The 16,957-nt window shown below is 41.0% G+C and overlaps 2 protein-coding genes across 4 annotated transcripts; both read right to left on the reverse strand.

Moving 5' to 3' along the window:
* Positions 1-1,668: 1,668 nt before the first annotated feature.
* Positions 1,669-5,742, reverse strand: LOC115741330 (ferredoxin-thioredoxin reductase catalytic chain, chloroplastic). Its single transcript, XM_030675201.2, has 6 exons — positions 5,514-5,742; positions 4,442-4,554; positions 3,337-3,386; positions 3,137-3,208; positions 2,339-2,399; positions 1,669-2,134 (listed from the first exon to the last, which is right to left on the reverse strand). Exons 1-6 carry the CDS (start codon positions 5,725-5,727, stop codon positions 2,090-2,092), a joined length of 555 nt encoding a protein of 184 aa, XP_030531061.1. The 5' UTR covers positions 5,728-5,742; the 3' UTR covers positions 1,669-2,089.
* A 6,167-nt stretch (positions 5,743-11,909) lies between these two features.
* On the reverse strand, positions 11,910-16,529 carry LOC115741328 (protein CREG1). 3 transcript variants are annotated; one of them, XM_048283754.1, is made up of 7 exons: positions 16,296-16,529; positions 15,719-15,754; positions 15,427-15,628; positions 14,547-14,625; positions 14,294-14,411; positions 13,952-13,997; positions 11,910-12,003 (listed from the first exon to the last, which is right to left on the reverse strand). In XM_048283754.1, the coding sequence occupies exons 1-6, from the start codon at positions 16,460-16,462 to the stop codon at positions 13,973-13,975; spliced, it is 627 nt and encodes a 208-aa protein (XP_048139711.1). In that variant the 5' UTR covers positions 16,463-16,529; the 3' UTR covers positions 11,910-12,003; positions 13,952-13,972. The 3 variants fall into 3 exon arrangements, with proteins under 3 accessions (XP_048139711.1, XP_048139712.1, XP_030531059.1); XM_048283755.1 differs by lacking the exon at positions 11,910-12,003 and adding an exon at positions 13,428-13,511; XM_030675199.2 differs by lacking the exon at positions 11,910-12,003 and having other exon boundaries at positions 13,823-13,997; positions 16,296-16,528.
* Between the last annotated feature and the right edge of the window lie 428 nt (positions 16,530-16,957).

Here is a 16,957-nt window from a genome sequence, read left to right on the forward strand (position 1 = left end):
CTTTGTAGATTGAACTAGGGCCAATCTGTTTTGCCAGCAGTGCATGGGGAAAGTATTAGCCACATCAGCCATACCCATCTCCACTCATCGTGCGACACGTGCGAGTGGGCCCACTTATTAGAAAAAAGAAACTCTCTCTCCTCTCTCTCCTTCGCCTGACCTCTCCGACCTCCCACCCTCTCTCTCCTCCGCCTGCTTCCTTTTCCCTTCTCCGACCTCGAGCCCAATCACTGCCATTACGGGCCGCGGCGAAGAGCATAGTCGGAGCCTTCGGCAACGGGCTCGCCGCCGGATCCTATCCCTTCGTTTGCCGACGCCTTCTCCGTTCCCTGGCCGCGAAGCTCGAGCCTAAGGCTTGCGGCTGCCATGACTGTGGAGCTCAAGAGCTCGAGCTCCGTGGCCATAACGTCGGCGAGCTGTGGGCTCGAGCTCGTCAAATCGGCGTCACCGACATCTTCTCCGTACCCAGCGTTCGAGCTCGAGTGGCCATGGCCGCGAGTCGAGCTTGAGCATCCATGGCCGAGGCAGCCTTGCCGGTTCGGTCGAGCTTGCAGCTACCTCGCCCGTGGCCGGTGAACCCAAAGCTCGAGTTCGGGAGGCCATGGCACCTGCAAGCTGGAGACCCCTCGTCCCTTCCCCTCGTCGTCACCCTCAACTTCATCGAGCAGTGAAGAAGGGACTCTGACCAGGCCGATCGGATCTGGTCAAACGACGACGACGACGGCCATGGATTTACCCGGAACCGCTAGTCCCGAGCCGTGCGCCTGTCGTCCATGGCTGGGCGGCCATCACCATCTTCGTCAATCTGGTTGAGCTACGGAAAGAGAAAGGGGGAGGTCGTGAGGAGAGAGAAATTTTTTTTAACTGCGGGCCCCGTTCGACACGTGTCGCACGGTGAATGAAAATAAGGACCACGTCAGCTATACCAAGTCTGTATGCAATATTTTCTCAGATTGAGAATTCTGGGGCAGACATTAATTAAGGACTGGTAGGTCAGTTTTGGCGGAGTTAAGAGAGGCAACCTCCAAAAGTGCCTTACAACAGACGAGCCGTTTCTACATTCTCTCTTAAATCTTTTTCAGAAAGGATTCAACGCCCCATCATGCCTCCCTCTCCTCAAGCGGAAGATTGCTAAGTCCTCGGCAACAAATAATGGAAGAAATCGTTGCATGATGCATCCCAGTGCACGGGCTCAAATTATTCATCAGATCATTCGAGATTCATCATATTCAACATGAGGTTCAAGAAAAATTTAGCAATTTAAAAGAACATGTGTAGCCGGGCCCATCTGCTATGCTCTCCAGAAATCGGCAACAGTCATGGGCGCATTTGTAGCGCAGAGCATCACATTTTAACCACATGAGCTACATAATCAGACAATTTGAAGAGTAGGGTTATTTCTGAAACAACATAGTAATCCTCTTTCTTGCCAAAAGTTAGTTCTGAGGTTTCAGGCCAATTGTTGAAGAACTTGCAGAAACTGCACAAGAATCACAACCTCCATTGCAAATGTTTTTGAGCACTTGCACACCACGGGCTTTCAGGTTTGGAGAATGAAAATCAACCCTTTAGAATTAACAGGCAAGTTCGATCTTCAAAGCATGCTGATTTAACAAAAGAAAAGGATTCAATCCTTGAAGCTCCCTCTGATTCAATACATCAACCTTATGTCTGGCCAAATGCAGATTTGACCGATTTAATCGATTCCCGTGATGCAATAAGTTACAGCCAATTGATCATCAATCAGACCGTTAACCCAACAGCATTTAGCTCATCACGATCCCCGACCACAGGGAGTGATCCTTAGTATGTCTGTGCTGCGCTGAATGGTACATTCAAAGTTCCCCACAAACCACATTTGAGAGTGGACACCAGAAAATGTCTCCAAACAGATTTTAGCGTTAAGAAAATTGTGGAAGAAACTAAAGCCCCATTTGCAGATAACAAGGGTGGACAGTAGGCTAGCATACAAAAATATACAATGGAGGGGTTAAAAACTGCTGCTCCTTTTCGTTCTCACTAGTATTTCAATTTTCATCTAACAAGGGTTCGAACAGATGTCATAACAAGTCAACTTCATGGCAGAGCATCACATACTTGCAGTTGTTTCCTTGATTTCTTCCAACGAAATGGCCTGCACAGAAGGAAAAAATAACATCTGAAATTAGAATGTCCTCAATATTTTATCCATCCATTCTCATACGTGAATCGTGGCACCATATGTGGCTGCTGGGCCACTGTTCTTCTCCCATAGCCTAGGGAAGTCTAACGAGCTCATGATACCAAGCTGAATTACCAACTGACTCCGAACACGTGCTTAGTATATTAGATAATTCACCTGATCTTGGCCAGCAAAATCATTGTCTGGAGTGAGGAATAGCATGCAGTGGCACTCTTTCCTGCCAGGGTAACCAGCAAGATTACAATTTAGAGCAGAGGGAAAATCATGACCTATTTCAGGGGGAAAAGTCACGCGGATAATCTCATGCACCATCAAAGCAACCAAGCGAAAACATTCATCTCTATCCCACGACAATGGACACCAGGTCCACCAAGACCAACTTGAGTGTGGTATGCAAAATCTGGGGGGATTCAGCCTTAATTTTACCTCGTTATTGTGGCTAACAGCTTCCCCCACTGTTTACAACCGACAACTCCCAAACCCAATAAACAAACCACCCCCCCCCTCCACCACACACACACACACACACACAAAAAAGAAAAAAAAATTACAAGAAAGGAACTTCATTGCTACTTAATTTGGATTGTTCTATAACATGATGACAATCTAAATAGTCCAGGAAACAGAAAAGCTTATAAGGGAATAAATCCAATGTTGGTCAAAGTTATAAAGTCAATTTGCAGCATCATTAAGCATCTAAATTTATGTCATTAAGATTATGCCTACTATAATGTCCATGGTATTTTGGATGGCACAAGTATCCATTATATTCTCACAAAGATGGAGAAAAAGAAAAACATTCTACCATCATAGTCAGTTAATATTGTCAGGAATCAATGGACACTCTTAACCAGCTTGGTTTTACATATCTAGATAAACATAACCAGAAAAACTGTGTACTTTCACAACATTAGATATTCGGTAAATCAGTCGATAGCATTAAATATACTCTACCTCTCCCTCATTGGAACACAAGGACAATTCCAAAAACCTTGCGCTGCCTCTGCAGCTTTGTCATCATAATGCCTGCGGTTCAGTGAGTTGAGCCTTAAATTATATCACGGACTATGTATATCTCTTCATATACATTTCTAAATGGATGTTAAAGTAATAAAACAATCTGAAGAAGGCAAGGTTGTTTCACACGTATTTACCTACATGGGCAAAGCGGTGCACCTAATGCGTCTTTATGGTCAGCCAGTCCCTGTTGAAATTCCAATGTGAGTTAGCTAAGCATAAATTCAGCATTAGCAAACGAGCACTTGAAAGCCCTAAACAAGCTCATATTGTAGGAAGTAACAGATGATACTAGTAGAATTAGGGATTTCCAGGCACGCTGTTTCATCTCTGATTTTAGATGCAGATTCTTTTAATCACACATTTCCCCGGTAGTTCAGCTCCGATTTCTTTATCTCAAGAAATAATTAACTCATACAAAGAAGGAATTTATTAATTGACTTGAAAAAGCAATTTCAGAATTTTAGAAAGGAATGCAAATAATCAGACTTCAAAGAGTTGAGTTAGAGTGGTGACACTATATTCTGAGAAGATAAGTTACTCTTTAGTATACAAGAGCGCATGATGTTTTATTCGACATAGCTACTGCATATCTAAATGGAAAAACTTCCGTCTGTCAAGATCTTCAATGTTGTATTCGATAGCAGACACGCTATTGAATTATACACCACATGGAAGCCCACCTATTACCCAAGCCCAGTTCCAATTGAAACTCAAATTGCAGATCACACATGTTAAAACTACATGATTCTTTGTTTTCGTTTGAGATAATTCGCAAAACAAACTCGCAGCAATTACAGAGCACGTGATGAACTTTAATAAATTAGTGAAATTCAAGGACTCATTCATACAGAAGGATGCAGCAGATGAAAGCATCACATATTGAATTTCACAGAGGTGTTTCACTAATCTAAGCTCACACGGAGTGATAAGCTATCAGAAGAAGACTAGGACCCCGTAGTCAAGTCCTGATATCAGTGGACAAGTGGTGCCATAAATGGTTTAGGGCACCACTTGGCACTTTCATCTTTCTTGTTTTGGGAAAGCAATCAGAAGGCGACTAAAATGAAGGCCTAGTTATAGAATAACAGGTATATCACAGACAGATGAAACACTGACCGACCCACTAGGAGTCTATACAGCGACGAAAGCTTTTCAGAATTCAAACCCAAATGAAGGGGTAAAGAAAAAGAAAATGCACTTGAATCATAAAAAGCAGTCGCATACATAAGTTCTACATACCTTAATAACAACAGAAGTCACACCCTTATCAACGCAGAAATATGTTCCTGATCGGCGAGCATACTGCTCGGAGAACTTTCTCATTATCTCAACAGACTTCTCTGTTGGCTCCACTGGAAAAAAAAAGTCATTAAATTTTTGTCAGGTGCGAACTGAAGTGGAAGAAGAAACAAACTGAATGGAGAAAAGGCAGCAAACTTTTGAGTTTGACTACTGAAGGCAAGACATGTGCACTGGTTAGGAGTTACTATGAGGGAACGAGAATCAATTAGTCACAGCAATTACTCATCAAACTTATGACTAATAGGTGGCTTGTGTTTTGATCTGGATTAGAGCTCTCTCTCTCTCTCTCTCTCTCTCTCTCTCTCGCCCCCCAGTTTTTCCCCCTCACCCCAGTGAATCTCCTCTCCTTTCCACCAATTCTACTGATTAGCAAGAGAATTGAAAATTGAAGGTAACATGCTCTCGTCAGCCACGCCGCAAATGTTCACATAGATAAACAAATCCAATTCACTCTAAATAGAAATCGCATTAGCTAAGGTGTTTGACAATTCTGACCAAATTTCACCGTGACAAAGCTACAAACGGAACACCCACAAAATTGACAGTAAACATCTCACAACCCCACCTAAGAACTTATCGCAATCACATTTTACAATTGTGATCGCATTTTACAGTCATACCGCTACGCAAGGAACTGAAAAACCGATCAGGTTATATATAATCGAAGATTGAAAACAAAAACAAAAAAAACACTTCAAATCCTCGGGTCATAAGGCCAATGTTCTGAACTCAGCAACCCCACACCAGAGAAAAAAGAAGCTCAAAGCACGTATGCAGTCACTACAAGCGAAAAATAGTGACATTACGAAGCTCGCCTTCTGCAGATAACTGTCCGATTCAACACGGAGCACTACGGCGACTCAGAAACCAAACTGCGTAAACGAATCCCAAAAAAAAAAAAAAAAAAACGATGCTTCGAGCACAAAATCGGCAATTACACTCCCCTTTGCTGATACCACACTGCGTAAACAAAAAAAAAAAGAACAGAGAACGACGGCGAGGCCGATACCTTTGGCTCGAACGACATGGCCGGGACCGGAGCGGCAGCGACGCGGGGCCAAGGACGGCACGCCGACGGCGAACGAAGAAGCTTGAAGAGTCATGGCGAGCACCGATTTCTGCAACCGAAGCGGAGGTGGAGGAGGAGGACGAGGAGGAGGAAATGAGAACAGAAGCTGGTTGTTCAGAGAAGAAGAGCGCGTGTGCTGTATATATGTTTGCATTCTCGTTCCGTCTCTTTATTTTTCTCTATTTTCTCGCCCTTTTTTTTTTTTTTTCCATTCTGCTGAAATTAGGAAAAAAAAATGATTTATTTTGATATTTATCTGTAAAATTTAGTTGGGGGGGCCATGCCCGCCACTCGTTGCAAAATATCAAGCGAGAAATCACACAAGCCAAGCAAATCGGGCTATAACTTGGAACTCCGAACGCGTGTGCGGATCGGACACATTACACGATTCGATCTCCTAACCTTACTAAACCGTATACGGTATACGGTATACCGACCTACTCCGGTACCCCTTAAGAACATTTTATTTCTCCGCTCAAGACGCGTTTTGTTGGGGGGAAAAACAGCAAGTTTGCATTAGATGCTTGGCAATAAGTATCGCGCGGGAATAGCTCGTGCCGAATCGAGAACGTAGAGGCGACGGGGATCTCTCCGAACCCCGATCCGGCCTAATCCGACTTGGTCGGGATCTCGAGACCCTCTATTCGGATCTTGGCTGGCTGTCCAGCATCGCGACCTCGAAACCGTGCTGAGTTCTTTTTTGAGAAGAAATGCTTCGGACATACGCATTCGAACACATCAACCGTTCAGCTTTCGTGTGGGGGACGAAGGGGACTTTTAGTTATAACTACTCGAGCTAGACCGGAGTTTCGAAGCCGCCCCAACTTGCTCGTCTTGTAGAATAACCCACCTTAAAAAAAAAAAAGAGAAAAGTAAAGAATAAGTTAGGAAATATGAAAAATATAAGGAGTGCTTTTTGAATGACCAGTACCTAAATCATTGAAGGAGTGACAGTTTGGTGTGTGCACGAAGACTACTTCTAATTCTAAGTGAGTAAGCAGCGCTTGGAATGCCGCATTTCGCACGATACGTTGGACTAAAGTTTAAGGATCATCTTAAATGAATTAAAAGTTGAGAAATCACATTGAATGTTGAGCTAAAATTCATGGACCATTTAAAACCGTCATTTTTTTTTTTACTTTTGATAATTCCCATGCCCCACTCCCAAACTTCCGGACCCACTGAAAACCCATGGACTCGACTCGAGTGAAGATCGGGCGTGGGGGAATATTTAAATATTAGATCACGTCTTCATCTAACAGTTTAGCTTTTGAATAACTTGGCATTGGTTCTATAAAAATTTCACACAAATATTGACACCTTATTTATAATGACACGGTTCTTCGAGAAGTCACGTGAAGATTACTCAATTCAGTCACACTCCATCTATGGAAAGAAGCCAGGCCAGGGAGAGCAAACTTTGCTAGAGATTGAAGACAAAACTTCAATGAAGGATTTTTCTAGTAACCTCTCCACGAGTTAAAAATCCAACGGAAATCGAAAAAAAGTTACCAAAAAAGTTCTAAACATATCGCATCTGTATCAATTTAGCCCTAAACCTTTTTTTTTTTAAAATCAATTTAGTCCTAAAACTTTTGCATTGTGCTATTTAGTCCATCCAGCCAATTTTAGCCGGCCGGAGTTGACATGCGAATTAAATTTTAATAATTTTTTTTGAAATTGAGTTTATGATTTTTTTTCTTTTTTTCATTAATTTTTTTCCTTAACTCTTAGGGCCGGCAAGGGCGCCACGGCCCCTCAATGTCGGCGATGGCATCCTGCCCCTAATGGTTGGGACAAAAAGGAAAAAAAAAAAGAGAAAAATATTATAAAAATTTCAAAAAATATTAAAATTTCATTCATATGTTAGCACCAATCGATCAAAATTGACTAGATAGACCAAATTTGCACAAATACAAAAGATTTAAGACTGATTGATACAATTACAGAAGGTTTAAGACTGTTTTTTTGTAACTCTCCCACATAAATCTTGTGCGGCACTTGGATAAGAGCGCTCCTTCGCCAACCTTTATCTTGGTCTTCAAACTCAAAGGAAGCCCAATATTGGTGCCATCCCATAAAACAAAATGAAGAAAAGCCAGGTGATTTCATGTGTCCATCGTCGTCAAAGCTTTCTTTGGCACGATCAATCATCGTACCAACAAAAAAAACCAAAAGAAGAAGAGTCGAACAAGAAGGGAATTTGGTTGTGAACGAATGGTAATGGGCTCATTCTATCTAACTTTCTTCCCAGAACTTTCTCGGGAAAACTAAAAAGGAAAAAAAAAAAAAAGTCAACTCAGGGATTACACTCGGGAAAATCTAAGTTCATGGAAATGACGACATAGACGTAAACCAAATTTGCGGGAGCAAGTGGCTCAAACATGAAGTTGTTTAAACTTACTAATGTAGAGAATAGAACATGTTGTAGTGTTGGTCTAATCTTCCTACACACACATAAGTTCATTGATCGTTTGTAATACAAATAAAGAGGGGCATTTCGTTATTATTATTATTATTTTTTTGGTCGGAAGTTCTTTTCGTTATTATTTATACAATGATTTGGATCAATATTCACTACTTCAACTTCCATTTTCGTTTCTCTAGAATAAAAGTATACAGCCATTGTTCCAATTGTTTTCCTGTTGAGAGTTGTCGAAGATATATCAAAATTGATTCTCACTGCGAGACTTTATTGTGTCATGAAGGATTTTTGTCGATAACCATTAGCAACGTTGTGGGACAAATAATTTCTTAAAGAGAGTGTTATCACGCCTCAAAATCTGATTCCATTTCTTTTAATTCGATCATTATATTTTTCTCATGTATTTGTAATGAAATCATGATATTGCGATTGTTACTTATAGAATCTGAAAGGAAAATCAACTTTTGTCGTGAACTAACCCACCAAACGAAAGACATGCACGGGCTCATCAGGAAATCTCTCTTCTTCTGCTTCTTTTTTTTTTTTTTTTTGGTCTAATTCTTCTGCTTAATTTTTTCCTTGCTCAAAATGATTTTTTTTTTTTCGATTATATGCATGAATAATAAGTTAAGTGTATCTAGCCATTTCACAAATAACAACATGATCGTACTATTTTCTTTTGCTTATGATTAGTGCATAGCCACTTGCACCAAAAATTTTAAGGCTATGAAGTCCTCCAAGATAATTGTTATATTAGCACTTTACTTATTTTCTTCGGACCACGCCTTATCTGATCACGAAATTAGAGGGGTATTACACCGAGTCCCCATCGTCAAGAGCAAAAACAAGAATCGATAATCGCTCTCATCTCTCGAGTACGGATGACCGCCGCAATCGAATGATCGAATTTGCAGTAAAATTGATTCGAGAAAGGGGCAATCTCAAATAGTTGACGGCTAACGGCCTCGTTAGAAAGCCGTTAATTTGCCGAAGCTGTAGGGGTTAAGCCGGTGGTTAGAGCCGGCGGACTCCATCAGACGTGCTTTTTCTTTTCCCATCTCATTCACGCCCAGATCTGGTCTAGACAAAAGGAAACAAGAAAGCAAAGCATAAAGAGAAGGTTGCTTTACACAATCCATTCAAGAGCAGACAGACTAAAATGATCTCTCAAAGAGGACAGATCCTTGACCAAGTGTTATGTACCGGAACTTGCTACCACAAACCCTAGAGTCCTCCATAAGGAGAGGGAAGAAATGACCGAAACAAGAGAAACCATAGGGCAGTTTAGGTCAAGCTGAGCAGAAGAAAAGCCCATGTACATACATCTGTAGCTACTCTAAGGGCATGTGTATGTCTGTAGACAGTGATCGGTAAAAGTTACAGATCTATCGAGGTAAAAAAAAACAAAAGCGATAAAAGTCGGACCAAGACGCTTGATTCCCCCCAAAAGAGAGAGAGCAGAGAAATGAAGCAGCAGCTCTCGAGAACACCCGGTGTTCCGTAGATGGCGAGGGTCTGTTCCACGCTCAAGAGCTCTTCTTGATGCTCCCTTTCCACTTTAGCAAGTGCTTAAGAACTTTTTGACCACCCTTTTTACGTTCCTTCATTGGCCCCTCTCTCCTTTGTCGCCGCCGGTAATGATGGCGGTGATGACTTTGCGGAAGACTGTGTGGTCGTGGGTTGCGAACGATATGAGAAGCTGCAAGACAGCGGTCATGATGGGGATGGAGGAGGGGGAGGATGAGGGAGAGGGTAAGCGGAGACATGATGATGTTTCGGCGTTGAAAATCAAGGGAAAAGCATGAAAATACGTTCAAGTTTTTCTGTGCTCCTCTCTCTGATCCCTCTCTCTAAGAGAGAGAGAGAGAGAGAGAGAGATTCGCTCTGGCGGAGCCAAGGGCAAGCTTAGCTTTATAGATAATCAAGTCTCCGCCGTATTTCTACCGTTTGATGCAAGAGATGCCAGTGTGAATTGTCGGATGACAAATCAATCCTCACCGTTTCAAAAACTTGAGTAACTCACGAAATACTAACTCTTCATTACAATTTATAAAAATTATCAACTTTTGATTACATTACCAACTACGTTTTCGACTCTAATTTAAGTTACTCACTAATGCTTATTTGAATTTTTCTTTTCAAATTCCAGTTTTCGTTATCGTTTACCAACTTTTGTCGGTCTTTCGTCCAGATGTCATAAATTTAACCTCTCATATGGATTTATCAATATTTACTTGCATGATTTTTACCGGTTTTTCTCTTTTTAGGTTATCAACAACTTTTTCATAAAACACCTTAAATTTATCAATTATTATGTGAAACTACTGACCTGTATTTCCAATCAAGTAACCCAATACAAAAGTTGGTGAATTTAATAAAATAAAATAAATGTAAGTAACTATCTCATAGTGTGGTCCCGATAATTAGTTGATAACTGAATTGGAAGAATAAACGTTATATCACCTAAATTAAATGTAGGAATTTCATATGAGAGTTGGTAAATGTAAGGCGTAATTAAGAAAGATAAATAACATTGATCAAATATAAGGAAAGTGAGTAATTAAAAGAAAAACGAACTTTGCAAGTAACTTACATGGGAGTTGATATCACAAAACTAGTAGGTAGTTAACCAGAGAAAATGTGGTAAGCCATTCCAATCGAGATTGATAATGTCTGAAAAACTTGATAAGTTTAATGTGTTACTAAGAAATGCAAATAAAAGTTTGTAAACGGTAGGAAAAATTGGCAAATTTAACAAAATCAAACAAATGTCGACAAGCAACTCATATGACAGGTGATAATCCAATGCAATGTGGTGTATATGCAAAGGGTTACTAACCAAGGCAAATGGAAAATCATAAGAGAAGTATGGTAAATAAAAAATTTGAATGTCGATAAATAATTGAAACGCGAGTTGGTAATCCAAAACAAGTTGGTAATTTAATCCGACAAAAGTTAGTAGATCACTCAAATTAGAGTTCTAATTTCACACAAGAGTTGGCAAGTTCGAAGTGTTGGTAAGTTATGCAAATTAAAGTTCGTAAACTCGTACATAAATTACTAATTTGCAAAACTATTGAAAAATCGATAATTTCATAAAGTTGTTGTAAAACTTCTTACAAGTTACTTGAAAATAAAGTCACCCGTAATTTTTTACCAGCATTTTTTTTTTTTGTAACTTATTATAAACACAATACAATGAAAAAAAATCCGTACTTGTGAAAAAAAATAAATAGAATTATGCAACTTGGTAGGAGCATAGAGGCTATCTATAGAACCCCTAAGTTAACCTCTCTCCCGCCCTCTCCCTCCAATATCTTCAATAGATTGCGCTTCCGGCCGCCTTAGTTGTTCGCCAATACGCTCTCCATCGCCGTCGCCATCGTTGCCGCTGTCTCCAACATCATCGTCATGTCTTGGTCTCACTTTTGGATATATACGTCAACCCCTCTATCTCTCTCTCCATTACCATTATGGTCGATCGTAATTTCAGACCTTGCTTTTGAATTTGTGCGTCTATTATCACCGCCATCGATTAGGGTTTGGGTTCTCACCATTAATTAGGGTCTAGAATAGCGTTCGAGGGTCTCCGATGGACTCGAGCTTAGTTCATCTGGTGAGGAGCTTGAGAATGTTGGAGGAGCTCAACTCGATCCCGTTAAACTAGGTAGGCAGTCTACGATCCTACAATGGTGGTGCTCGAGATGGAGCCGATGGCGGTGGCCGGACAGCGTGCCATAGAGAGGAGAGAGACGTTAAGGAAATTATTGAGATGATAAGTAGTAAGTACTCGTATACGTACTAGTTTATGTCCATGACATTAGCAGCATATTTAAAGGCTGTTGTCCACCTGGGCGGTGGTAGTTGTTCGTGTACGCGCGATAACTGTAATGTCTTTCCACAGGAGCTTCAGTAGATTGCCTATTTGCCTCCATGTCGCCTTTGTTGTCCTCGACGCTTGCCATTGTAACCGCTGTCTCCAGTTTCGCAGTCTCTCTTTCAGATTTGCGCTGTAACGCCCCGATTCGACGATGGCGGGAACTATTCGGCGTGACCAGAGAACTCAGATAAGGAGCAGCTCCTTGCAGGCTTCTAGGATGGTAAAAGGAACATGGATGAGCCGAATTATTGGCCGAACAAAGCCAGAGCATACCTCAAATATATGTGTGAAAACTAGAATTAATCCAACAAGATGGCTTTCGACTTAATGTCAAGTTTTGCTTTGGAATTTCAAAGTTTAGCATGCTCAGGTTAGATTCATACAAAGATGGGCGACCTCTTGAGAAAGTGCCTGCTTGTATGCCAAAGGACAAAACCGAAAGGCTTAATGACGGGCCTAAGCGGACAATACTCTGAGCGAGTTAATCCATAAATGTCACGCCTACGTCAACCTCGACATGTTTCTTTATCACCGCCACGGTCGATCACATATTAAAACACTGTTAATTTTGATTTAGATCTCGTCGAGTGGCTTCGACAAAGCCGAGCTCCTTCGCACGGCCAAGAGCTGGAGCTCACTGGAGGAGCTCGACTCCATTCGATTGAACTAGGCAGGACGTACCCTGCGACGGTGATGCTTGAAAACGGAGTCTATGGCGGCATCTGGACGGATCCGCCATGCCGAGATGACACACAGTCCAATAGGGAGGAGAGAGGGTTTAAGAAATTATCTAGGGTCAGTTAGATGTGATTCCTGAAAATCTAGCTTACCCTGATCTTAAATTCTTGAATCTGGTACCATCCGAAACTGAATTTTCTGGGACAATTTCTTCAAACGTTCACAGCAGATCGCCTCCGAAAAGCAAAACTAGTCTGCCGTTGAAAGTTGAACAAGGTTGTCCCCTCCAACATCTATGATGTCACTTGAACCAATGACAGCTACACGGTCCCCGCGCAAGCGGAAGAAGCGGCAGAACCAAGTATAAATGCCTATAAAGTCCGCTGCACTTAATCAAGCCGCTAATCAAGGAGTCTTTCCTCTCCTGCTGATGATATTTTCCATGGACAGTTTTGACAATACACTCAGACCAAGTTGAAATTTTTGTCTTCCCCCAGGAAATTCTTCCATAAACAGGTTTGATCGCATCCGGTGAATTGTCTTCCTCACCGATACAGGCTTACAGTACTGTTAAATCACGAGCTGCAGCATAAATTTTTAAAAAAATTAAGGATCTACCATCTAATCACGCCTTAATCCCAGACTTAACAAGTGTACTATTTCACCATACATAATGTCTGTTGCACGAGACTTTCGTTTTTCTTTTTCCAATCTCTACTTGCGGCCGCATCATACATATTCTGATGGAGGATTGCACGATTCAATTCCACAAGAAGATTAAATTATCCGATTCAGTTTGGTCGTTCGGGTTTGTTGTCGACAGTGAAACAATTTAATTCCCACAAGAAGATTAAATCACCAGATTCAGTTCGGTCATTCGGGTTTGTTGTTGACAGCGAAACAAACTGAACAGAACTCAATATACACTGTAGCAAACCTGAACAGAAGTTCCCACTTGCATTAACAAGGAATTTTCAGTTCTCTTCGATCAAAGTCGAATCAGTTTTCCAGTAGTTTCAGTCCCCAAAATTGAAATAGCAACATTGCAGAAACCAGAGAGTCATCAAGGAATCAGAGTGAGAAACCAAGGCTTCGAAAGAGACAAAATGACATCAAACTTCACCATGCAGGAGCAAGTTTATGAAATAGCTCAATTTTAAAACGAGTGAAACCAGAGATGGTCGTTGCAGGAATCCTCTTTATGCCTGATTATCCATGGTACGACGCATATTTATTTTCAATATGATGGACTAATGGTGCGAAATATTTTGCAGGACAAACACTTGATCAAGAATTTATTTCATTGACAATAGTATGAAACAGCAAGTTGTGCATACAATAAGGCGTTTGATGTTCACCTTACTTTACAGTAGATTATGCTTTACATTTTATTACCTCCGATGCAGACATGGGGTATCACCCGATGAAATTGAACTTGTTCCTGCACATCGAAGAATACAACTTAATGGTGCGAATATAAAAAATAAACTGTAAAACATCAACTGTGGAAACTGATCAGTCAAATTCACACAAAGCCCTTTTCTTCCCTCTTCACACTAGTCATTTCGGAAATGGGTAAGACAGTAAGGGGAAGACAGGATGTTTTGGTCTTAATAACAACGAGCCGCCACTGGGCCAAACCCTTGCCTTATGACTGAAACTTGAAAATTGTCATGTTGAACTGAATTCAAACCCTTGAGACTGACAAGGCATTGTTTTGATTACGCTAGAACTTACATCTTTGGGTGCAGATACTGCTCCAAAGTCAGAGGCTTAGGACCACCGAACCAATCAATCAAAAATATATTCTTGATTTCTAATTTGTAAATCTGGAACTTGTGACCCTTTGGCCAGTCTGTCAGCCAACCATGAAGTTCAACATCAAATGATAATATCGTTAGCAAAAGATCATCAAAGTTCCTCGGATGTATATAATTCATCAAACCAAGGGCCAAATAGCCACTAGAAAAATGAGAGTTTCTCTAGTTACCCTTCATCTCTACATGCTTTGAGAACAAGGCAGACTTAGCATATTCTGCTTCTTCACACTCCGGGTCGACTAGCTTCAGCTGAAAAACATAAACGAAAATTCCCACCAATTAGCTGACAATCTTGCTTGTCAGTACATGTAGGAAATCTAAATAGCTCTACTCAAACAGAATTCATGAAAGGTACAAACAGACTAACTACAAACGTTCCTCTTTTGCAAGCAGGTTCTCAAGATATCCAGCGACAGGTTCAACAACATTGCACTTGCTAGTCATAATTCAAGTCTCTCTCAAATAAACACTAGTTGGCAAGAACAATAATGTCAAAGATCCCTGCATGCAGTTTTATGACCAACGAATATATTTCTACATAGGCCATTATCTACCTAACAGATGCTAGTTAGTGAAAAAAGCAAGTAAAAAATGACTTCGCAGAAGGACACACAAAAGCCATATGGAATAAATCAGTGAAGACAGAATAAGTCAGAAGCAGGATTTAGCGTCTTGACGGCTGGCCAATTGAAATTTGGGTTTATTGTGATCGATTTTAAGGTTTTAAAAAGCCCTAACAAGTCTCGAGCTCCCTGTCGGCAGAATGTAATTGTCGGAAACCCGACGTGGCCTCCACGTGGCATATTTGCTCATATTTCACGCGTCATTTCTGAGGGCAAACGGCAAGCTTGAGATCCGCTTATGGCCGTTTTAAAATCTTAAGACACTAAAATAAAACTTTAAGCGACCAGCAGCCAAAATCTTATGTCCTTTCTCTGCACTTATCTCATCTACTATGTCACCACTGCAGTTGAAGAAAAAACATCCAGATAATTCACAAACTTCCACAGCAACTGGGTCACAACATCAACTAAAGTAAAAGTAGCGCACCTTTCCAGTTAGCGTGATCTTCGCACAAGTGGGATTCTCAGGGTCTATCTTCCCACAGGTCCCAATAGGGTACTCACTAACTGTAAATGAAGCCCTCTCGTCTTTCATCGCATTTTTGGCAGTTGGATCGAGAGTTGTCAAGTAAAAGTACGGGACGCCCCTTCCTTCGTTAGGTAGCCCATCACTGAATGAAACCACATTCCTGAGCAACAGAGGCATTAAAAAGAATTCTCATCAACTGAGGCATGAACAACCAAATTACAAGATTATAATCTGGATTAGCGAAATGTACCCGAATGGTGCTCCCCCCAAATCGCTGGAGATGGTGCTGCGGAATCAAAGAAGCAAATTAGCTTCGATTAACAGCAACAGAACACAGACAATTAAAAGCATAAACGACCACAGCCTGGTATGCTAATCAATCAACAGAGCAAACATGAATCAAACAATTTCAATATCACAATGGATCAAACCCGGCCAACCCAATATTTGCTTGCGCCCTGCTCCAGCATTTCGATAAAGTCACTAATTCCAGCTCTTTATTATGCCTTCGAAATCCGAAATTTCAAAGTAAAAGAAAGAACTTGCCATCAAATTGACACGGTACCGACAGACCCTCCTCTCCAACGGGAGATACAGATTAAAAATTAGACAGCTGAAACCTTATGCAGTTACACGTATAAGAACGACGAATCATTCCTATTGATCACTCTCTTTTTGCTGAATCACGAGCTCATTCATCAGAAGATTGGGAAAACTATTCCTAACGGATTCACCAAAAAGAGCAACACTTGACTCTAACCAGGACGAAACAATGAAAAGACGACAAAACGGGGGAACAGGGCAAGAACGAGAAGCAGATGCTTTACTTCAGGACGCCCCATGAGTTCTGAGAGACGAGCCATCGGGCCGTAGCGGAGGCGTCCTCCGGGTCGGGTTTCGAGACGGAGAGCGGTCGGCCCTGTTCGGACGGAAGAAACCCCGCAACGAAGAACAAGATCGAACATAGGACGCGAGACCAGCCCTTGACTTCCATGCTCCTTCCTCCTCCTCAAAACAAACGCCGAGGTGGATAAATATATATAATCATACGGAAAGCAAATGATTTTCTTTTTTGGTAAAAAAAAGCAAATGTTTGAATTTGCACGAAACGTATGCAAATATTTTAAGGAAAACATTTCATAAAATGTTAAGTTATTTTTATCTCCTAACATGCTTTTGCGGGCTAAAGTTAGAGGTGTCAAATAGGTTAATCGGGTCGAATATGGTCCGACTAATATTAACCCGTCTAATGACCTACACTCAATCCGATCCGCAACTGATTCATACCCGGCCCAATTCGACCCGACCCATTTTAATCCATATTAGCAAAACACACTAATATTCTAGGAAAATCTATACTACTCATTTAACTTATTTTAAGCTTTCACTGGTATATGCTATCTAATAGAAAAATGCACACTAAATAATAATAAAAAGCAAATTAAATAATAAAAAAATTAATAAAATAAAATAAAAGAATGATATTACT

Source organism: Rhodamnia argentea, chromosome 8 (assembly GCF_020921035.1).
Source record: "Rhodamnia argentea isolate NSW1041297 chromosome 8, ASM2092103v1, whole genome shotgun sequence".
Taxonomy (NCBI): domain Eukaryota; kingdom Viridiplantae; phylum Streptophyta; class Magnoliopsida; order Myrtales; family Myrtaceae; genus Rhodamnia; species Rhodamnia argentea.

What these genes read in the sequence shown, in the direction of transcription:
- LOC115741330 (XM_030675201.2), bottom strand. Translation starts at nt 5,727, where the DNA reads ATGCAAACATATATACAGCACACGCGCTCTTCTTCTCTGAACAACCAG. An exon ending in TGACTTCTGTTGTTATTAAG is followed by an intron (nt 3,387 to 4,441) that starts GTATGTAGAACT and finishes GAATTTCAACAG; the next exon opens with GGACTGGCTGACCATAAAGA. An exon ending in ATTTTGCTGGCCAAGATCAG is followed by an intron (nt 2,135 to 2,338) that starts GTGAATTATCTA and finishes CCTTCTGTGCAG; the next exon opens with GCCATTTCGTTGGAAGAAAT.
- LOC115741328 (XM_048283754.1), bottom strand. Translation starts at nt 16,462, where the DNA reads ATGGAAGTCAAGGGCTGGTCTCGCGTCCTATGTTCGATCTTGTTCTTC. An exon ending in AAAGCATGTAGAGATGAAGG is followed by an intron (nt 14,412 to 14,546) that starts GTAACTAGAGAA and finishes GTTGGCTGACAG; the next exon opens with ACTGGCCAAAGGGTCACAAG. An exon ending in CAGTATCTGCACCCAAAGAT is followed by an intron (nt 13,998 to 14,293) that starts GTAAGTTCTAGC and finishes TTCGATGTGCAG; the next exon opens with GAACAAGTTCAATTTCATCG.